This window comes from Nematolebias whitei, chromosome 15 (genome assembly GCF_014905685.2).
Source record: "Nematolebias whitei isolate Nwh7 chromosome 15, NemWhi1, whole genome shotgun sequence".
Classification (NCBI taxonomy): Eukaryota; Metazoa; Chordata; class Actinopteri; order Cyprinodontiformes; family Rivulidae; genus Nematolebias; species Nematolebias whitei.
In genome coordinates this window covers 26,653,832-26,677,833 of record NC_056512.1, presented here as the reverse complement: position 1 = coordinate 26,677,833, position 24,002 = coordinate 26,653,832, and the positions used below count along the sequence as shown (strand labels likewise).

General features: G+C 41.3%; 1 protein-coding gene across 1 annotated transcript; it reads left to right on the top strand.

The window, feature by feature from the left end:
* The first annotated feature begins 876 nt into the window (after window positions 1-876).
* Window positions 877-22,975, top strand: recql5 (RecQ helicase-like 5). The gene is made up of 19 exons (XM_037689545.1): window positions 877-1,015; window positions 1,164-1,285; window positions 7,016-7,537; window positions 8,293-8,392; window positions 8,469-8,580; window positions 8,652-8,814; window positions 8,888-8,970; window positions 13,224-13,460; window positions 13,559-13,643; window positions 15,876-15,912; window positions 15,995-16,053; window positions 19,079-19,149; window positions 19,250-19,343; window positions 19,414-19,572; window positions 19,650-20,278; window positions 20,361-20,421; window positions 22,374-22,595; window positions 22,678-22,750; window positions 22,840-22,975. Exons 1-19 carry the CDS (start codon window positions 919-921, stop codon window positions 22,962-22,964), a joined length of 3,051 nt encoding a protein of 1,016 aa, XP_037545473.1. The 5' UTR covers window positions 877-918; the 3' UTR covers window positions 22,965-22,975.
* The last annotated feature ends 1,027 nt before the right edge of the window (window positions 22,976-24,002 follow it).

Below are 24,002 nucleotides of genomic sequence, written 5' to 3'. Positions count from 1 at the left end.
GCCATTTTTATTCAGCTGTGTTTTTGTTAAGGTTATAAGATGTTAACAGGTAGGTTCATGTTTGACACCATAAGTTAAAGGGAAAATGTGGAGATAAAAATTTGCTGTTGCCCAAGACAACCTGTAGTAAAGTTAACTACGCTTAGAAAAACAAAGCATATATTCAAAAAAGAAAATAAAAAATCCAAGAAAAGGGAAATAAACAAAAGTTTTATTGGCCTCTACAACCATACCAAGCAAAATGTAGAGGTAAACACACAAACATCGATGAATAGTCAGATCTATTATACATCAAGTCTGTTTTATTGTCCCTTTGGAATAAATAAAATATATTGATTGATTTTTTTTTTCATTCATTCAACCTTTATTTGATAAGGGAGATAAGGGAGACTGTGTCCCTTATTTTATCAATATAAGAATATTGATTATCAATATTCTTATATTGATAAGATAAGGGACACAGTCTCTCTTATCTTTACTTTACTCATTGTAAAGAATAATGAATATAACACGTTGAATGTTTAATAAAGTTAAAAACTGAAATGTTATTAATAAATATCTTATAAATAAAGAGATTGTTTGAACATTATTCCAACGGGGAAAAAAGTAATTAATTAAAGTACAAAATAAAAAAACGAAAAGTAGGTAGTGTTTTGGATTATCTTGTGACCCTTGGCAAGTAAGGACCAATCCGAGTCTCAAAAGACCTCAGTATTTAACTAAAAATCGCAATTTTAAAATATTTTAAAAGTAGTAGCCATTTATTATGTGTTTAAACACAACATTTTAGCAGTAAAATCCGACTTTTAAAGCTTAAAAAAAAAAGTTTATTCACGGGTTTTGTTCCTCTTTCCGACAGTTGGGATGACGTAATATGTGTGCGACGGCAACCGGGACTTCGCCGAGCAGAGCCGCGCAATGACAACAAATTTAAAACAAGCTTTAAAATCCCACTTCGGGTTCGACAACTTTAGGTCAAAGATACAGGAAGATGTCGTCAAAGCTGTCACTAGAGGTAAGAGAACAAACTGTTTGTCTGCGCGCTGTTTTAAAAAGTTTGTTACCGAGTGAAAGCAGCTAAATGTATGGTGATCAATGTCTGACAGCCAGAACTGTTTTGATGAAGGTTAATGTCCAGCATGGCGCTCTTTGTGGTGTTGTAGGTGACAGGGACGTGTTTGTGTGTATGCCCACCGGAGCAGGGAAGTCTCTGTGCTATCAGCTCCCTGCAGTGCTGGCTGAGGGCATTACTCTGGTTATCTCCCCTCTGATCGCTCTCATTCAGGTCAGTGTCTCATCCTGCTGCAGCTCCACCACACAAACACAACTACACTTCATCAGAAACAAGCTGCAAACTGTTGCAATTGATTATTTATAATGTTCCCAGTGCTTTTAAAGATGATGCAAAGTTTATTTTCCCCTCTGAATCTGGGTATGTGACTTTATTGAACTCTGCAAAGTACACTCAAGATAAAGAAATGCATTAAAACAGGCTGGTATTAAAAATGGCGTATCACCAAACATGTGGGGTTTTTTTTTTTAAACAAAATTTTAAAGAGATGCAAAGGTGGAAGCTTGAAGAACCCCGCTCCTACCTTTGTAGGAGACCACACTTATGTCACGCAGGCGTGATTTAGAGGTAAAAGAAGGGGCGACCCCCTCTGCTGATCCCCAGCAGACCCGCTGAAACTGTTTGTGGAATGAGATGAGTCAGAGGTCTGTCGCAGATCAAATGTCTCCTGCGTGGAGCTGCTGTGTGTGCCAGCCAGTACCAGACAAATGTATGGCCTTGAGCCCCCCCCACACACAGCTGGCTTCCTGAACCCTGGGACACAGCACTACAGCCGAGTCCCAGCCGTAGACTAGAGATAATGTGCTGGCCCTGAAGAGACACAGAGACTGGAGAGGATGTAGTCTATAACAAGCCTTTGTGGGATTATTAAAGTTTATACTTTTATTAATCCTTCTTCCACATTTGACCACAAATTTACATCAAGTTTTTATTATTATTATTATATTAACCTAATCCCACTGAGATCACAGATCTCTTTTGCAAGGGAGGACTAACATGCATGTTTTTGATTTGTGGGAGTACCCGGAGAAAACCCACACAAGCACGCGAAGAACATGCAAACTCCACACAGAAAGACCCCAGGTCCAACTGGGGATTGAACCTAGGACCTTCTTGCTGTGAGGCAACGGTGCTAACCACTGAGTCGTCGTGCTACAGTTTTTATTTTTAGTCAAAGCTTGACTGCAAGACCCAAAACCTGAGAAAGTGGTTCCTGGGTGTTTTCTGTGTCGTAGTAAGTTCTTTTTTGTTTACATTTTACTCTGCTGGTTCTGTCTGCGAGGCACAAAAAACACACGAGTCAAGGTAAACTGCGGTTTTAGGTTTGCTCTCCTTCCTGTCATCGTGACTTTTGATCTTCTTTTGAACAGCTGGATGAACGACAGAGAAAAGTTTTCTGGTTGAGGTCGACGTGGCTACAGATTTGAGGGGTCTGAGCTCGCAGCTTTTTCAAAAACAACGTCTGCATTTATGTGATGATGGAGTTAAATAATCTTCTTGAACATGTTAATTATTGCCATGAAAAAGGGCTGGAAATTTTGATATTTCACTTTAAAAAATGTTCAAAAATTGCCTAAATTTGACTTTGTGGACAGTCAGAAGCCTGAAAATAAGTTCAGGCATTTTTTTAGATTCAATTTTAAACCTATAGATTTTCAAACAGGAAGTTCTGCATTTTAAACACAGTTTGTGTTGTTTAGTAGTTTGCTTTGTTGATGGTAAGTGGACTGTACTTATTACTTAATGAGGAACATTAAGTGCAGAACCACTAGTCTGAGGAATAACTTCTACCTTGAAGCTGTTAGACTCCATCCATCCATCCATCCATCCATTTTCTTTACCCGCTTATTCCATTTTGGGTCACGGGGGTCGCTGGTGCCCATGTCCAGCAATCACTGTGCGAGGGGCGGGGTACACCCTGGACGGGTCGCAAGTCCATCACAGGGCCACATAGAGACAAACGAGACAAACAACCATTCACTCTCTCACTCACACCTAGGGACAATTTAGAGTTACCAATCAGCCTAACATGCATGTTTTTGGACTGTGGGAGGAAACCGGAGCACCCGGAGAAAACCCACGCATGCACGGAGAGAACATGCAAACTCCACCCAGAAAGGCCCCTGGACCGGGGTTTGAACCAGGGACCTGCTCGCTGAGAGGCAGCAGCTCTACCAGTTGCGCCACCGTGCTGCCTTGCTGTTAGACTCATGAATCCTTAATCAGCATTATCACTGTGAAAATTAAAAAAAAAATCACTGTAATGCCACTTTGATTGGTGATATTTGCTGCTGATCTCATGCTGCTGATTATTTCATGCTGCTGTATTCATTCGTACTCATTTACTCACACAGACTCATGTTCATGCTGCTGTTGTTCGGCGTATTGTTTTGCACTATTAGTGTTCAGCGTATACTTAGTTTAGCGAATTTCTTAGATTTTTAGTACTGTTTCTTTTTACAATTTATATTTTTGCTATTGTTTTGTCGGCCCTATTCATAAATGTGTTGTGATTAGGGATGCACGATATTGGATTTTTGGCTGATATACCGATATGTTAAAACTTATTTGGCTGATAACCGATACTGATATTTATTATATACTTTCCTTTGTCAGAACATAGTCCTCTTATTTGCTTCAAAAATTGTGTGACAACTGTAAGAGCTGGTGACATATATTCATTAACAGCCATATGATATGCATAGCACTTTAACTTATATTAAATGAAAAGTGTTAAATGTTATTTATTAGCATTAGTCACCTGTGATGCTGTCTCACTTGTGGAGGCTTGTTCCAGGTTCCTAGCTGCAGCGTGGGATCCTCTGCACTCTTGTGCATGAAGGATAGACTTTTTAACTTCAAAGTTTTTGTCTATCCATTGTGCCGTAAGACTAGTCATGCTAACGGGGCTAACACTTGACATCTAAATGTCTGTGGTAAAACTCACCCAAGTGCTATCGGCTATTAGCTTCTCAGTGACGTCGGAAACTACGGCTTGTACCTCGGGTAAGGCTACGTCGAAAAAATATCTGTGACTGGGGACGATGTAGCGAGGCTCAATGAAGTCCAAAAATCTTCAGAATTCGACATCCTCAGTGAAAAAAAAAACCTTCCACACCGCCGACATTTTGAATTTTCCTCTCCTCTGTGATCAGATCAGGTAGACGTGCATGACATCATCACGTTGTGCTGGTGCTACAGACATCCTTGTCACTGGGTTGTCATTCAAAAACAGCATCTTTTATATCGGTGAGCTATTTTGATGGATTGTCTGATGTCCGATATTGAACTTTAACGCTATTATCGGCCGATGCCAATATTATGTGGATAATATTGTGCATCCTTACATAAATGTATTATGATGTCATCAGTATGTGCTATTTCATGTGCTGGGGTCTTTTTTTTTGCAACTCTCACAATGTGTCCTGTAAGACGCAAAGCGAGATTAGGTTTTTTCAACCTCCTCTCCCCTCGTGTTTCTTCTTTCTTATCTGTAAAAAAGGGCTGCGCCTCCCGAGACCAGCGGCCTCAGTCACCTCCATCTTCCCCATGTCTGTTGTTATGTTCTCTTAGATGGCTGTAACTAAAATGTAATTTTGTTGTGCTCCGGTGCAATGACAATAAAGATGATTCTGATTTTTGTTGGATGTAACTGGACACAATTTCATTCCAACTCATGTACCACATGTGATGCGAATGATAAAACCTACTTGAACTTATACTGTATGGCGCCTTTCTATCTTATCAAGACACTCACTACACTACAATCTGTGTCCTCATTTACCCATTCATACAGCACTCTACTACAAACCGGATTCCAAAAAAGTTGGGACACTAAAATTGTGAATAAAAACTGAATGCAATGATGTGGAGGGGCCAACATCTAATATTTTATTCAGAATAGAACGCAAATCACAGATCAAAAGTTTAAACTGAGAGAATGTATCATTTTAAGGGAAAAATCTGTTGTTTCCAAATTTCATGGCGTCAACAAATCCCAAAAAAGTTGGGACAAGTCCATTTTTACCACTGTGTGGCATCCCCCTTCTTCTTACAACACTCAACAGATGTCTAGGGACAGAGGAGACCAGTTCCTCAAATTTAGAAATAGGAATGCTCTCCCATTCATGTCTAATACAGGCCTCTAACTGTTCAATTGTCTTGGGCCTTCTTTGTCGCACCTTCCTCTTTATGATGCACCAAATGTTTTCTATAGGTGAAAGATCTGGACTGCAGGCTGGTCACTTCAGTACCTGGATCCTTCTCCTACGTAGCCATGATGTTGTGATTGCTGCAGAATGTGATCTGGCATTAACGTGTTGAAAAATGCAGGGTCTTCCCTGAAAGAGATGACGTCTAGATGGGAGCATATGTTTTTTCTAGAACCTGAACATAGTTCTCTGCATTACTGGTGCCTTTCCAGACATGCAAGCTGCCCATGCCACAAGCGCTCATGCAACCCCATACCATCAGTGATGCAGGCTTCTGAACGGAGCGTTGATAACAACTTGGGCTATCCTTGTCCTCTCTGGTCCAGATGACATGGCGTCCCAGTGTTCCATAAAGAACTTCAAATCGTGACTCATCTGACCACAGAACAGTCTTCCATTTTGCCACACTCCATTTTAAATGACCCCTGGCCCAGTGCAAACGTCTGAGCTTGTGGAGCTTGCTTAGAAATGGCTTCCTCTTTGCACTGTAGAGTTTCAGCTGGCAACGGCGGATGGCACGGTGGATTGTGTTCACTGACAATGCTTTCTGGAAGTATTCCTGAGCCCATTCTGTTATTTCCTTGACAGTGGCATTCCTGTTTGAGGTGCAGTGACGTTTAAGGGCCCGGAGATCACGAGCATCCAGTAGAGTTTTACGGCCTTGACCCTTACGCACAGTGATTGTTCCAGATTCTCTGAATCTTTTGATGATGTTATGCATGGTTGATGATGATAACTTAAAAGTCTTTGCTATTTTACTCTGGGTAACATCATTCTGGTATTGCTGCACTATCTTTCTGCACAACAATTGTGGAATTGGTGATCCTCTTACCATCTTGGCTTCTGAGAGACACTGACACTCTGAGAAGCTCTTTTTATACCCAATCATGTTGTCAATTGACCTAATTAGTGTTATTTGGTCTTCCAGCTGTTCGTTATATGCTCAATTTCCTTTTTCCAGCCACTTATTGCTACTTGTCCCAACTTTTTTGGGATTTGTTGACACTGTGAAATTTTGAATCAACATATTTTTCTTTTAAAATGTTACATTTACTCAAATTAAACTTTTGATCTGTCATCTATGTTATATTACTAATAAAATATTGACATTTGCCATCTCCACATCATTGCATTCAGTTTTTATTCACAATTTGTTTAGTGTCCCAACTTTTTTGGAATCCGGTTTGTAGATCTCAATAAAGCTAATTGAACAAATCATTCTAAAGAGACTAATCAGTGCTTTAAATCACATTCAAACACCGATGGGACACACATCAGAGGCGATGAGGGGTTCAGTGTCTTGCCCAGGGACACTTCAGCATGTAACTGCTGGTGGAATTGAACCCCTAACTCCCCCATTGGAGGACGACTGCTCTAACCACTCAGCCACGGTCGTCCTTTGTTGATTTGTTTTGTGCAGCGTTTTCTTGTTTTGCACTCTAAAATCTTGTAATATTACTTTCTATGCAGTTCTGAAAGTGTGGCTTTTGCTGAGAACGTCGTCCAGGTCTTGATAAGAATGGAAAAAGACTTTTGAAATTTCAAGGCTTCAGGTAGAACGTGTAGTTTAGAGCCAGCTGATAAAAAGAAAAGTCCAGCCACTTTACATACATATGTATATTTGTACTAAAATAGAAAAAATACATCAGCAGGCATATCTGGAGTCTGAAGAAGTGCCAAATGTGTATCATTTAGTCTTTCTGAGTTCCCTCCTTGTGTTTTTTATTTCTAGGACCAAGTGGATCGTCTGAAGGAGCTCAACATTCCCGCCTGCTCCATCAACTCCAAGCTCTCAGCCAGCGAGCGCCATCTGATCCTGGCCGACCTGAAAAGCCGCAGCCCGAAGCTGAAGCTCCTCTACATCACTCCGGAGATGTTGGCGTCGCCCTTGTTCCAGCCCTGCCTCACAGACCTGTGTTCCCGCGGTCTGCTGTCCTACATGGCCGTGGACGAGGCCCACTGCGTCTCCCAGTGGGGACACAATTTCAGACCGGACTACCTGAAACTGGGCGAGCTGCGGGCTCGCCTAACGGGAGTTCCCTGTCTGGCTTTGACGGCAACAGCGCCCAGAAACATACAAGAAGACATCGTTCAGTGCTTGAGGCTGAGCTCGCCACTGTCCTTCCTTACGCCCGTTTTCCGCAGCAACTTGCACTACGATGTGGTGTTTCGGAATCTGCTGCCGAACCCTTACGCCCACCTCCACGCCTTCATCCAAAAAGCACTATCCATGGGGATAGGACCCCATGGACAGGTTTGTAGACTTTATTTTTAAATGGAAGTTTAAATTAAGTGTTACCAAAGAAATAAGGATGGAAAACACATGTTTATTCAATATTTTGAGAATGCTTGTTTTATTTTAAATGTTTAATGTTTAAGACACACCAGCACACTGGTCAGTAGATCTCATACCAACCTAAAGCAAGTATCTTGGCCTAAAATGTTAGTTTTTTTTAAATCGTCAATAGGCTTTTAGTTCTTTTACACCAGTCTTCTTACTATGAAAACTGATTTCAATCTCAGCAAAGTCCATGCTCAATAATCCAGGTATACAATCCAACATTTTTCAGTCAGGTCATCAGGACAGTTTCTTTTTTTGTGCTGAAACGTTTCGCCTTCGATCCGGAAGGCTTCATCAGTCCAGGAAACACACAACAAAACTGATTCTTCCCCCAACAGCTTACTACAAATTGGAACAAACCAGTTTATGGTTGAATAGATCAGTCAGAAACAAGGTTTCGTCTTTGCTTTTAATTGCTGTAAATTGTTTAAAGTTTTATCTCAGAGCAACTTTTATCACAATTATAGAAGTGCCTTTATTTCTCCATGGGGTTCAGAGTGTGTTGATGCAATTTTTAAAATAAACGTCCACAAACAAATCTCCAAGTTTTGTCTCATTCTCTGAATTTCAAACTCTATTTTTGGTGGTTTAAGAACCCAGCTCAGAATGTTTAATATAAAGTGGTAGTTACTGGTGACGCAGGCTCCCTCTCTCCTTGTGTTTGCGAGCAGGGCTGTGGGATTGTTTACTGTCGGACCAGGGATGACTGTGAAACCGTCGCTCACCAGCTGACGAAGCTTGGAGTCCTGGCCAAGCCGTATCACGCAGGTACCGTCTTTCTGCCTGTGGGCTGTGAAAACATATTTTTGTCTCAGTTGTGAAGCGTTTCTTCACTGTGTCGCAGGTTTAAAGACAGGAGATCGCACAGAGGTGCAGAAGGAGTGGATGCAGGGGAGGGTGCTGGTCATTGTGGCGACCATCAGCTTTGGTATGGGGGTGGATAAGGCGAATGTCAGGTGAGGCAACAGTTCTCTGCTTTGCTGATTGGTTGTTTTGTGTTTTAATGCTCGCGCTGACGCTTCTTCAGGTTTGTCGTCCACTGGAACCTCGCCAAGTCTCTGGCCAGTTACTACCAAGAGTCGGGGCGAGCGGGCCGAGACGGTCTGCCCTCCTTGTGTCGCACGTACTACTCCCCGAAGGACAAGGAGCAGATTCACTACCTCATCTGCCAGGAGGTCGTCCGCAGACAGGTTGGACAGCACAGCACTCAAAGTGGACGCCATTTTGTTTTGACACTTTTTGACCTTTCTTATTGGTCTGCAGGAAAAAAGAGGTTCTGTAAAAGAGGTGGACAAAGTGGCCATCACAGACTTTGAAGCCATGGTGTCGTTTTGTACACAAGAGAGGTAAGAGAGGTAACGCATGCTGATAAACTCGATCTTTTATCTGCTGCTGAAAGGTGAACGCAGACTGTGTCTGATGGGACCACTGGATGGATTTGAATGAGATAATCACAGCATGTGCATCTTCAACTGATTAACCATTGGAGCCAATTCAAGATGGCCGCCACAGCTGTTTGACATTAGCAAACACAAAAATGGCTACAACTCAGTCAGCTTCACAGATATGTGTCGTATATGAGAGGCTTTCGCAACACTCCGAGCGAGAGCGCATGGTTTCATGAGACTGTGCAGAATTTTCAAGGTTTGACCAAAACAGCTGTAACGCTGTCATTTCCATCCATCCATCCATCCATCCATCCATCCATCCAACCATTATCTTTACCTACTTCTTCCCATCATAAGATGGTTTCAGTCTGAAACTCTGGCATGAAGGTTAGCGGGATGCTAGGAATACTCGGCATTTATTTATACAAATAAACTTTATTCAGAACAAGAGCAGTAATGGTTTTACATCATACAACATTTCAGCACACGTAACAGTCTTTTTAAGGTTTTTACATTTTTTTATGTATTTTCTGAAAACTAAATGACTTAAAGCAGGGGTGTCCAAATATTTTCATATGTGGGCCATAACTAACCAGATGAAAGAACTCGGCCACAAAAATGTGAATTTAACTCAACGTGAGCGATATTTTGGAGAAAGGACAAATTCACTCATTTTGGTGGAGAAAGAGTTTTAAATTGTTGTAGATCCAAAACATTAAAATCCTCATAAACACTAAGCTTATATATTTTTTTATTAAAAATGATTTTATTTATTTGATTTGTTGGGTTTGTGTTTGTTGTTTTCTTGTGCTTGTAAAGTTTGTTTTAGTCTGTTCTCAGCAACAAAACTGTAATTTCAGTAAGTGTCATTTTAAAAGGGGGTCGATCAGCATTTTGGACCATGGACGACCGAAAAGGCTGATTGAAGTTCTGAAAAATTGTCCAGCTGTCAGTCACCACAACAATTATTTTATCAACTATAACATTTAGCCAAGTTTTATGAATCATTATCCAAAAGTCTCCGTTCTGGTAGAAACAAGTAAAGGTTTGTGGTGCTTTGTACCATGAAGTGAAAATAAAAAGATTATAGCCAAAGGTTTGTATTTTGTATAATATTGCTTATTTTGAGAAGATTGTTTTTCATCTGTTTTGCTGTTAAAACTTAAAACATTATATAAAAAAGGATTACCAACGAATTTGCAGAAAATCTGCATCGACCTCTAAAACCCGCTGGCCAAAATGATATCATTCTTAAACTGCAGTTGTGGGCCTCACAAAATCACTACAAGGGCCGCAAATGGCCCACGGGCCACACTTAGGACACCGGTGACTTAAAGCCTTTAGTTTAGTCCTTTCTGTTTCTGTCCAGCAGAGGGCAGGCATGCTCTAAAACCTGGTCTCTTCCATACAAAAGTATTCTTTTCATTCTGTTTATTTTAACATACAAGATCATCTTACAAGCTCTATCATCAAACATGCTGTTTCTGCTTTAGAAACGTGTTTTTATTCCTACTGTCGCTCTGTGGAGTCCTGTTTTTACCGAGCTGTGAGCATGTTTGGTCCTGTGCATTTGTATCTGTCAGTAGAGGCTGGTTCTGCCTTCTCCTCGGGTCATGCTGGAGCTCCTCGGGCAGCAGGGATGCCCTGAGGAATGCTGATCCTCCGGATTACCTGGCAGCTGTAGCAGGTGTGTTTGGCAGCTTGTTGCTCAGCAGCCGGGCCTCTTCAGAACACACCCTGTACCATTTGTTTTGCTGCACCGGCAGGATTCCTGAGCTTTTATTTTATTTTATAGGAGATGTAGCTCAGGAGATCTGAAGAAAATCAAACATTTAAAGGTGTTCAACTTCAGTCTGCACAGGTGGAGCACGTTCAAATGTCAGGGTTGTGTAGTTTCCTCTTGCGGCAGCAGCAGCAGCAGTAGCTCACACAGGTCAGAACCATCATGGTCAGGACCATGACTGCAGGGGAGCAAACGAACAGCGTGATGAACAGCCCAGGTTCAAACCACGGGAGAAAAGTGTTGTGGCAATGAGCCGGGACTCACAGATGAAGATTAGGAGGACAAAGAAGGCTGCCTGCTCCACAGGGTGGGCGTTGGGCAGGTTCTGAAGCTTTAACCAGATCCGGTTCAGGTGGGTCAGCGTCTCCTCTCTGGCATCCATCCTGTTGAGATGAAATTAGTTCAAACATATTTATGTGCCCGTATGCTCACAGACGTCAGGACAAAACTTAGAAAACACTCACTGCAGGGAGAAGCACACGGCGGCCTGTTAGTGAACGTTGTGGTTTAAGAGTGAATCTGTTCACCGGTGAAACGATACAGAAGAGATCTAACAAGCAGGGCAGCCTGTCTTACTGTCGCATCTTTCACGTCATGTCTGAACAGACAGTTCTGTGTCTTTGGGTGGAGTTCTGACTAAAATAAGATTTATTGTTGACTGGTTTGTTGAGCTCTGGTTGAATAGTCGAAGCGGGTGTGACAGTGTGTGGCTTGTTAAGCTTCAGGAGTTGTGTTGGTGATTTAACAAGCACAAGCATAGAATCAACATGTTGTCTGATTGATTTAGCGACTGGTTAGCTTATCATAGACTAAAGGTTGAAAATGGTTTGAAGTCGCAGAGCACACAGAAAAACAGGTTTCAGTCTTGACCTCAAATTCAGCATCAAGTCCAGAGTTACAGTTCCAGTCAGATGATTTTACTGTAAATTATTCTGTTTCCAGCAGCTGATCAGTAGTTTGACACATGAACATGTTTGATTTTGTCAACATAAAGATAAAGTGATGGAGTGAGAGATAGAGTGCTCCTCACCTCCATTTCCTTCAACTCCTTCCTGCTCCTCACCTCCATTTCCTTCAGCTCCTTCCTGCTCCTCACCTCCATTTCCTTCAGCTCCTTCCTGCTCCTCACCTCCATTTCCTTCAGCTCCTTCCTGCTCCTCACCTCCATTTCCATCATCTCCTTCCTGCTCCTCACCTTTCTCTTCATCTCACTCAGTATAAAGAGATCTAAAGGTGTTGCTAAGGGTTAAATTCCCCCCACACCCACCCGTTGCTCCACTGCTGATTTAATCAAAAGTAAGACGGTAGTTTCTTCTTTCAGACGTATTTTATGTTGCACTGAAAAGAGGGACTGTATTTGTGACATTTTTTTCTCAGCATAGTGATTTTTAATCTTAATTATGTCCCAGAAATACTGAGTTAGGGAAAAAAACACAAAGCTGCTCTTAAAAAACACTGAACATTTATGAGGCTGAGTTCTTTTAAAGTTGTTACACAACAACTTTTTGAATCGTGTTAAAGAAAGTTTTTTTTTTTTTTTGTCTAACAAAGTGGAGTAACAAACCAAGAAGTGCCAAAACTTCACAAGAAACTACCAACAAGCCTGTTGTTAAATTGTAGTTTGTGTAACTTTTTATTCTGCTACCTGTTTTTTTTTTTTTTTAACATCTTGGTGTAACTTTCTCATGTTTGCGTGTTTGTTTTAAACAAATACGCTCTTCAGATTCTCCTGAAACTGTGTGAAACACTGAAAGTCACTCACCTGAGAAGGAGTTCTCCTGTTGAGCTCTTCAGTTTTCTGCCTTCCTCCTCCGGAGCAGTTTTCTTCTCGTCGGTCTTGTTTGGGAGGGACTGTGGCTTCAGCTTTTGTGCGCCTCTTGATTTTCTCCTCCTCCTTCGCTGGGGTTTCTCTGTTTCGCGCAGGAGAAGGTGGCAGAGTTTCCATTCCCAGCACCAAAGTTAGGTTGTTGTTTTGATGATTCCCAAAAAGACTCTACGGCTGCAAAGCCGTGGGAATGTACTGTAAGCTGATAACGTAACACTGGTTCTGCCACAACAAGGACTTTGTTCTGTAGATATAAAAATAGGAACGCATCAACTTTAAGGTAGTTATTTAATTAGCAAACTGTGGAAGAAGATGACTTTATGTTGGAGGTAAACTGGTTTTATTTCCACAACGGCTCAGAAGAAATGTGCTCTGAAAGCACAGGTCTTATTTCCTGTAATTGCTTCCTCCTGTTGTTGGACTGAAGCTCAGAATCTGAGTTTTTAAATTTCCACTTATTTCATAACAACATCTGGATCCTGAAATTGTTTGACGACTTCTCGGCCGGTGAAGAGCCGGATTGTCTCCCTACGGTACAGTGATTTAAATAAAGTTAAAGCTAAGTTTCTTAAAGGAATGTGTTTTTGTTTTTATCCTCATCAGCTGTCGCCACGCCACCATCTCCAAGTTTTTCGGAGACAAGACGCCGAACTGCGCCGGCGCCTGCGACTTCTGCCGGAACCCTCGAGGTGTCCGAGCCCAGCTGGAAAAAGCGGCCACGCTCAGCCTCAGGACCAAAGCAGCTGACAGCACCGAGGCCACAGGCCCGTTTGGGTTCCAGCCGGGCTTATACGAAGGAGGGAAGAGAGGCTACGGCTTCGAAAGGCAGGACGAGCTCCTGTTACACCGTCTGAAATGTGGATGTGATGCATCCCGTGCAGTGTAGATTCATAGCAACGTGATGATCCTGTCGTTTCTCCCAGCAGGTGTGATGAAAGCGAGGGAGGAAGTGGTGACGATGAAACCAGAAAGAGGAAAAGGGAGTTTTCGGACCTCTTCAAGAAGCAGATGAACCTCAGGAAGGTGGTTCGGGATTATCAGCACACAAGCCGTCACTGAAATGTTGCGTTGTAGACACGACCTGGCAACGCTGTGTCAAATAACATGATTAAACAGCTGCGAATCTCATAAATCCATATTTTTTTGGAACATGGTGAACATATCAAATGTTTAAACTACAACAAAACTTCAATAAAGAAGGTCATTTTGAGTAGGATGGCAGCAACTGGTTCACGTTTCTCTCTGTGAAGCGTCTCTGCTTCTTTTAACCAGTTAAACATCTGGAACTGAGCAGAGCAGCTGCTGGAGGCTTTTGGAAAATATTTCATTCTTGACTAATGCAGGATTATAGACATTCAGCGATCCTGGGTCTTCATTGATGGATTTTTGTTCCAGTATTTGTCAAATGTTTTCAGCTGGTGCGAGATCTGGACTGCAGGCAGGTTAGTTTAGCAGCTGGACTCTTACTACGAAGACACGCTGATCGATGCTGTGGTGGCTTGCTGTGATATACAAGAACTTCTCTGAAATAAACATCTGGATGAGATTAGATCCTCTAAAACTCATCTGCATTAATGGTGCCTTTCCAACTGTGTAAGCTAATGGAGCGGGAGGCACTAATGCACCCCCATACCATCAGAGAGGCAGGATTTTGAACAGTGTGCCGATAGCAGGCCAGATGATACTTCTCTTCAGTACGAACAAAATTTTTCTAGTTTCAGTTTGACCACAGAACAGTTTTCCACTTTGCCTGACTCCATTTTGAATGAACTTTGGTCCAGAGAAGTGAGCCGAGTTCCTAGATGGTGTTATACACATACACAAATACACAGTTCATCCAGTATGGACCAGTAAGGATCGTTCTCTGAGCTCAGATGATATTATAAGCTGTGAATGTTGGGATATTCAAAGTATTCCTTGTTGATTAACAGTATCCTTAATAGTGCCACTATGTGTTGCTGCCATCAGATTACCTTATTTTTTATCCTAAAAAAGGTAGAATTTCTTACTTTAAACATTTGTTACGTTTACTTCGTTCCATTGTGAATAAAGCACAGTTTTATGCAGTTTGTGAATCATCACATTCTGTTTTGTTGAACATTTTTACACATCTAAACTTTTATTTAAATCACGCCTATAAAAAAAAAAACTTAAATAATTATTGCCCACCACCAGAAAAGACTTTGTTTGTGTGTTTGTGCTGGTCTGCGTTGGCTTGTCTGTTAGCAAAATACAGTAGTTCCTCGTTTATCGTAGGGAATCTGTACCCTGAAGCCATGTGATAAGTGAACAACCACGAAGTAGGAATAGTAGTACAAGTATTAAGTAGTGGTTTATTTTAGTATTTATATATATACATGTATATATTTTTTATATAAAGGCGTTTTAAACTCTTCCCACACTCTTGCAATATTCTAAACAATGTTTCTAAACTAAACGGTTTAAAGGAGCACAGAATGTCATGATTTCAGCTCTGCCTGGCTGCACTCTCGGCCACGCCCACTTCTCCGCTCTACATGGAGATCAGCTGATCAGCTGCAGGAGGAAACTTCTACAGCTGTGGGCTGCACACAGGTGCTAAATAATTTAAAACAATTTATTTTAAATAAAAATACCATGCCGATCGTGTGGCTCATCCATCAATCATCCAATTGTGTGTCATGTCCAATCTTACTTTGAAAAACCGCGATAGAGCGAGTCCGCGAAAAACGAGCCGCGATGTAGTGAGGGACTACTGTGTTTCACAACCCCCTGGATGGATTGAAAGCAATCGTCGGATGGATTACAGAGTCACCCTGTGTGGTAGTAGCTGAGAGTCATCCTCTGAGCACAAACACAAGGTCCTTCCTCTCTGAAGAGAATGAATAGCAGTAAACTTAATCTAAATATGAGTCATTACAACTTCACGTTTGTTTTGCGCGTCTGCACATCTGTATTCCAGCTGTTGGCAGCAGGAGCTCGACGCAGCCCCTGTAGTTGTGCTTTTCTTGGCTAATCACTCCCACATGTCTGGAAGTGGCACATCTGAGTGAAACTGTTCCTCAGCGGCTCCAAGAGGAGTCTGGCCAAAGCATTTACAGCAGAACATGTGAACCATTAACCACATCATGACAGAGCGGAAAACAACAAGTCAATGGTGATGGTGGAACTCATGAAGAACCCTGAAAACTTGGGTTTTGAGCATTTTAGCGGAGAGCTTGAGCGCGTACAAAGAAATACAGATCGCCTAATCAGTGGCTTGTGCTGTTTCCTCAGGGCTCCAGCAGTCAGACGGAGGAGTTTTCTCCACCAGGTAATGTCAGCCGAGCATTAAGATGAATATGAACAGCTCTTCAGGCTGTTTTGTGTCGTGTAACGTGTGTCTCGCCGTGCAGGCGCCAACTGCTTGCTCAGAGAGGCCAGCAGCCAGAGGATCCCCAGGCTCACCGTGAAGGTAACACATTCCTCACAGCCGCCACGTTCATTAACGAGCTGCCGGGAACTCTGGGACACGAAACGTGAACGCTGCTGACGGTGACTTACTGTGGTGCTTGAACGTTTGTGAAGCCTTTATCATTTTCTATATTTCTGCATAAATCTGACCTCAAAACATCATCAGATGTTCACACAAGTCCTAAAAGTAGATAAAGAGAACCCAGTTAAACAAATTAGACAAATATTATACTTGGTCATTTATTTATTGAGGAAAATGATCCAATGTTACACATTTGTGAGTGGCTAAAGTATGTGAACCTTTGCTTTCTGGTGTGACACCCCCCACCCCCCACCCCAGGTGCAGCAATAATTGCAACTAAATGTTTCCTGTAACTGTTGATCAGTCCTGAACACCTTGGAGGAGTTTTATCCCATTCCTCAGTACAGAACAGCTTCATCTCTGGATGTTGGTGGTTTCCTCACATTAACTGCTGCTTCAGGTCCTTCCACAACATCTTGATTGTATTAAGGTCAGGAATTTAACTTAGTCATTCCAAAACATGAACTTTATTCTTCTTGAACCATTCTTTGGTATAACCACTTGTGTGCTTAGGATCATTGTGTTGCTGCATGACCCACCTTCTCTTGAGATTCAGTTCATGGACAGATGTTCTGACATTTTCCTTTAGAATTCTCTGATATAATTCAGAATTCATTGTTCCATCAATGATGGCAAGCCGTCCTACAAAACAGGCCCAAACATGATACTACCACCATCATGTTTCACACATGGTATAAGGTTCTCCTGTGGTGTTTTCCTTTCTCCAAACTGAACACTTTTCATTTAAACCAAAAAGTTCTAGTTTGGTCTCATCCATCCACAAAACGTTCTTCCAACAGTCTTCTGGATTGTCCACGTGATCTTTATCAAACTTCAGACGAGCAGCAATGTTCTCTTTGGAGAACAGTGTCTATCTCCTTCAACTCTACCATCACACCATTGTTGTTCAGTGTTCTCCTGATGGTGGACTCATGAACATTAACATCAGTCAACGTGAGAGAGACCTTCTGTTGTTAGAAGTTACCCTGGGCTCCTTTGTGACCTCGCAGACTATTCCACTCCTTGCTCTTGGAGTGATCTTTGTTGGTCCACCACTCCTGAGGAGGGTAACAATGGTTTTGACTCTCCTCCATTTGTACACAATCTGTCTGACTGGATTGGTGAAGTCCAAACTCTTTACAGATGTTTTGTAACCCTTTCCAGTCTTGTTGAGCATCACCAAATCTTTTTTTTTTGAGGTCCTCAGAAATCTCCTTTGTTCTTCCATGATCCACTTCCACAAACATGTTGTGAAGAGCAGACTTTGATAAATCCCTGTTCTTTAATTGAAACGGGGTTCCCACTCACACCTGATCATCATCACATTGATTGAAAACGGCTGACTCTAATTTCACCTTCACATTAACTGCTAATCCCAGAGGTTCACATACTTTTACCACTCACAAATGTGTAATATTGGATCAATTTCCTCAATAAATAAACGACCAAGTATAATATTTTTGCTCCATTTGTTTAACTGGGTTCTCTATCTACTTTTAGGACTTGTGTGAACATCTGAAGTTGTGTTAGGTCAGATTTATGCAGAAATATAGAAAAGTCTTGTGTTTACAAACTTTCAAGCACCACTGTACTTCAGATTTGTTTTAAAGGGGAGAAGATATTTTGTGCAGTAATAGTACAACATTAGATCCAACAGATCTCCTACATTAAGTGCAGTTTTCACTCCCCAGCTCTAAGGTCAAAGGTCCACATTGTAATTTCAGATCTAGACGAGGAGCTACCCTCCTCATCACCACCGTCAGACTGTATGTCTTTAGGTGAATGAAAGTCATGAAGTCCACCTCAGAGGACAGATTGCACGTCTTCAACAAAACACAGCCGTGGAACATTTTTCTCACCTTATGTATGTGTATTGTTAAATAAAAAAAGATCATTAATGTGCTTTAGGAATTTACCAGCAGATATTGTGGGGAATGGATGCCATTATGATGTATAAGATGGTGAGGATTTGCAGGAATAATGAGTAAAACTAAAGAATAGTCATTCATTATGTGGCTTTGGCCATATGAAAATTCAGAAATGGTCACACACATTTCTCCACATTGGAGATGGCTGTCTTGTGTTGGTAATGCAATAAATCTTGCATCTGCCGTGTGGCCACAAAATTAAGGTATAACATTAAAAGCAAAACCAGTAATTCTCAGTCGGGTCATCTGGAAAGTTTCTTTTTAAAAAAGAAACTGTCCAGATGACCCGACTGAGAATTATTGGATTTGGTACCTGGATGACTGAGCATGAACTTTGTTGCATTAAAAACAAAAGTCTGCAAATGTTTGCATCATTCTGGAGTCATGTTTTATGAAAAATGTTGCTCTAAAGTTACAGTGCTTGGAGATAATCAGGCCATTGCTATAGGTTTCTGTGTAATACCATGTTTTCTGGCGTATAAGTTACCATTTTTTCATAGATTTGTCAGTCCTGCGGCTTACATGCCGACACGACTTATATACTTTTTTCCACTTTCATAACACAATTTTTGACTGATGCTTTAAATTTCTAACAACTGCAACAGCGAGTCCTCCCGTGCGCGCTCTCTTCACTCAGCTGGTGCAGGCAGATGAATGCTGAAGAGCTAGCGGCTCCGGCCACAATGGATGGCTGGATGAATGGATGGGTGGATGGGTAGATGGATGGCACCGTGCCACCCAGGCAAAATGAAGCTGGTTTGACCATTAAATAAATGCATAATAAACGCGACACGTCAGTGGTGACACATAATAAAAGCGACTTATACACCAAAGCGACTTGTATATGTTTTTTTTTCCTCTTCATGATGCTTTTTTTTTTTTTACTGTTTCAACTTATATTCCGGTGTGACTTATACGCCATAAAATACGTTAGTTTGTTAATGGGCGTATATTGTGCTCTTGTTTTTGTTTTATTTAGTTGTTGGACCATTAATGATCCTCTTCTTCCATTTCAGGCCCGAGAGCACTGTTTGTACCTCCTGCAGGATGCTCTGCAAGCCCACCAGGAGGCAGCAGATACATATAAGTAAGACTACTGATGAACTCTTCAGCCACTAAGTTGAATAAAATATACAAATTCATCACCAGATTTCCTACTAATGGTTTCCTCTTCCTCCGTCTTGCAGCTGTGACAGTCTGACGTTAGCAGTGGACTTTGAACATGACGTCTTCAAAAGCAGCAAGTCCTCCAACTTATACAAAGCTGCTATCCTAAAGAAGGTGGCTGAAAATGTTTGTGTTGTAAATAAAACTAGAAGTGTTTATGGCTAACTTGACTGGTGCTGTGAAGGCGTGTGAGATAAAAGCTGCACCTGAGTCAGTGAGGGGAGACCAGCGACGAGGCAGCTGTGATTCAAGAGAAGCTGAGACAGAACTCCCAGAAGATGGACCTTCTTCTTTATATCCTGAGGAGCTGCGGGGGTTCACCTCTGCTTCTGAGATGTACTCCGTAAGAGCACTGCTACTTCTCTTAAAGTCAGTGGAAAATGGCAGTCCACGTTTTAATTTTCTCCATCCTTGCTACAGATGAAGCGGAAAAGAGTGGGAGCAGGGCAGAGGGGCTCCTCCGACCATTTCCTCAGTGCCAAAGATCTCCTGAAGCCCACCATGTCGGAGCCAGGTTCCAAGAAACAGACCAAAAATGAGAGATATTTCGTTGACCGCACAGAGGAATCACATGCCGAAGGGATCTGGGAGAGAATAAAAGAGGCAACGACGGAAACAACACCTGCTGTGTCATCATCGATCAGAGCCAGAGCCTCAGCTGTCGGCATTTCTCAGAACAGCCCAACGAAAGGAGGAAGAGCCGTGAACAAGAAGCAGCAGAAGCTGGCAGAAGCTGCAAAGACTTCTCGCAACATTTCCCACTACTTTACAAACAAACAAAGAGTGGAGGAGAGCTGCGAAGAGGAGGAGGAGGAGGAAGCAGATGGTGCATCAGCTCAGACTGTCGACGCGGTTCACGAAGAAAGTGTCAACCAGGAGCAACACGAGAGCAGCCCTGTCAAATGTGAGACTCCGGATCTGATCCTGGTCGAGCCGGAGACTGAAGTTATAGTTTTGTCTGATGATGATGATGAGGAGGAAGAGCAAGAAGGGGACAGTTTGAACCCGGTGCAAGACACGTCTCAGCAGGATATACAATCCATCACAGAGTAATTTTCTCCCGTTCACATTTATAACAACAAAACTGACGTGTTGGAAATGATTTTTAATTCTTCCTCCGTTCTCACACAGACACCAGCCAGTAGAAGAAGATGAAGAAGCAGCAGCAGCTAACCCTCCTTTAATTCAAGAGGTACAAACATCTCCACACCCATTAAATCTATTACATTTTTAAGTTTAAAATACATTTGAAGTGGAGTTTTATGGAAATGTTATGAACAACTAGAGGAATTGCATTTCCTGCAAAAATGCAGTGTGAATGCTTATTGCTGAAAAACAGCTGAAATGAGCTAAAACATGCTGAAATGTAGCTAAAATGGATGAACAAGTCTAATTTAGCAGAATACAGCAGAAAGAACACATATTTGCTGAATTAGGTTTAAATATGCAGAAATGAGCACTAAAATTAGGAAATTAGCTTAAAAAGCTGAAAATAGCTGAAAAGGCAGAAAGAAGCTTAAAATACCAGAAGGAAGTGGAAGGAGCTGAAATGAGCTATATATTAAAAAAAAAGTTGAATTAGCTAAAAAAAAAAAAGCTAAATTTTACACCAAACAACTAAAAAGTAGCTGAAATAGCAGAAAAAGCTGAAAGTAGCAGAAAAAAAGCTGAAAGAGGAATAACACACTGAAATTTGCAGAAAAAAGTTAATTAGGCTGAAAGAAGCAGAAATGAGCACAAAAAGTGGAAATTGTCTGAAAAGAGCTGAAATTAGCTAAACAATGCTAAAAAGGTAGAACAAGCTCAAATTAGTAGGAGGAAAAAAAAACATTTTTGACCAATTAGGCTGAAAGAATCAGAAATGAGCACAAAAAAGTGGAAATTATCTGAAAAAAAGCCAAAATGAGCAAAAAATAGATGAAGACTAATTAAAAAAATTAGAAAAAAGCTGAAATTACCAGAAGGAAGAGTAGAGAGCACAGCTGAATTAGGCTGAAAATGTTGAAATGAGTGTAAAAATGTGTAATTAGCTGGAAAAGCTTAAATTAGCGTAAAAACATCTATATAGTAGCTGAAATAGTAGAAAAAGTGGAAACTTCCGGAAATAAGCTGAAAGGAGCATATTAAGCTGAAATTAGCAGAAATAAGTTAGAAGAAGCACAAAAATGTAGTTAGCAGAAAGAATCTGGAGCTCAAAACAGCTTAAAAAAAACCAGCTGAAATTAGCTGAAAGTAGCTGAAAAAAGCTTAAATTTGCACAAGGAAGCCGAAATAAGCTGACGCAGAACAAAAAGTGAAAGTAGCAGTAAAAGGTTGTAAACAGATCTAAAGATGTGAAGGATGTAAAATGTGCTCAGTTAATTTTCTGAGACAAAAAAGAAATGGCTGAAAAGGCTAAATATTTCAAAAGCTTAAGTTGTACCAATACCAAAAGTCATTTTATATTAGATTGTGCTGAAAGAGCTGAACATTTTGATATGATTTGTTGAAATAGCACAAAAACCGCAGGGAAAGAATCGCACCGACAAATGGATCAGAAAAGTGTGAATGCTTCATAAACATTCAGACAATTAGTATCCTATCTGTTGTAGATGTTCTCTCTGAGTGACCTCGGCTTGGAGAAAGAGTCTAATTCTGACTGGACTGATGAGCTAAAGGCTAGTCAGGAGCAGGACCAAATCTAAAGTGGATTGTTGTTGTCTCATCTCCGAGCTCTAAAATGTATTTACGGCTCACGTGAATGCTGATTTATGAATCTGTACTCGTCTGTCAGTTTTGCATTTCATGGTTATTCCAGCAGAAACCTCTTGATAAAGCCCCCAGGTCGAACTTATTATGCTACAGCTAGCTGTTGTTGCTTGTGCTTACAAATATTATTTAATATTCGCTGTAACTGCTATAAATCTTTGAGACCGGAGTTGTTTTAAGAAGGCAGGGATGCACTCTGGTCTTGGCCCCGCTCGAACTAGCCATTAGCTCATCAGTTTGCTCAAAATGAAAGTTTTTCCAAACTGAGGTTGTTCCAAGAGTTATCCAAAACAGGTAAGATGTTAATTGCTCACAACCTTTACACAAAACACCACGTTTAAAGATCTGAACTATCCCTTCAGTGGCACATGCTGATCCTACTGTACATGCTTCCAGATCACAGATGACGTAGCAGAGGACACGGAGTCATCTCCTCCTTCGAAGCGCAGCCGGCCTGCAGAAAATAGCAGAAGACGGGTTACGTTCAACCCCACCGTGCAGGAGAGGGTTCTGGAGCCGGTCCCCAAGCCTCCACAGCCCGTTACGCTGAAGGAGGCCGCTGATATTGTGGTCCATTATCTGGACCCCTTTTACACTCGGGGAAAGTTTGCCACTAAGGTACGGGGTGTTTGTTTACAATCAACTTCATGTGAAATCACGTGTTTAAAACGTTCCTTTTGCTGTTTAATAAATCTCTCAGGAGCTGTTCAAGTCGTTTGCTCGCTACTTGTCCCACCTTCTGGCTGAAGGCAGGAATCGGACAAAAGACCAAGGTATCTAGATGATGATGATGATGATGATGATGATGAAGCAGTTTGTTTCACGCTGCAGTCTTCTCGAACTCCGATCTCTCCCTCTGCAGTTAAAGGTGAAGTCAAAGTTCTGATCAGGAAGTTTTTCAGCCGAGTTCAGCGCTGCGAGAGCGAGGCAGACTGGGAGCACCTGAAACCTCCGGCCGTCTGTAAAACCACCCAGAGCAAGGAGTGATGGGAAATGGAGTCATTTACTGTGTTTAATTACTTTTATCAGTGCCTATCAGATCTTCACGGGTTTCAGGCATTGTGCCAGACACCTGCTGAGCAGGTTTACACTTAAACAGATGGTTTTGTTCTCAGGCACCTTGTTGCTGTAGTTTCTGATGTCAGAAATTATAAACTGGGAGACTGTTACGCCCTGTGATGGACTTGAGACCTGTCCAGGGTGTCCCCCGCCTCTTGCACAGTGACTGTTGGATATGAGCACCAGTGATCCCGCGATCCAGAAAGGAAGAAGCGCGAAATGATAATGAATTGATGGAGACTGTTACAGCCTGAATGGGAAGAAGCAAAACTGTTTACAAACTAATGTGATGCATTTTTTAAAATCTTGAGGTTTTTTTTCACTGTAAACAGTGTAGAAGTATTTTTTTACTTGCAATAAGGTATATTTCAGATCTCTGCAATATCATTATTTTTTGTGGAGCGTTTAAATGTCCCTCGTTCAGTTCAGTTCTTTGTTTCCTGCTGTAAAAGGATGAAGTCTGCTGTGAAAGAAAGGTGCAGATGTGATTTGTAACATGCTGGATCTCTGCATGGATGTGTTTAGAAAAAGAGCATGATGTTGTGAGATTAAAGAATGTGAGGTAGACTGAGGACTATATGTGAACAATAAAAAAAATGTTCCCAATAAAAACACTGAAAATGGTGGATAGAGATATGCTCAGGTCATTCTGCAGCACTTCATCTATATTTGTAAAATCCTGAAGACTTTATTTTTTATTTGCAAAAACCTCTTTTGTTCTGAACTTGTAAAGTTTAGCCCTTTGGAGCCATTTTGACTAGTTTTTCTCTTAAGATCCATTCGAGTGCATGTATATATATATATATATCTATATATATTTATATATATCTATATATATATATATCTATATATATATATATATATATATATATATATATATATACAAACCGGATTCCAAAAAAGTTGGGACACTAAACAAATTGTGAATAAAAACTGAATGCAATGATGTGGAGATGGCAAATGTCA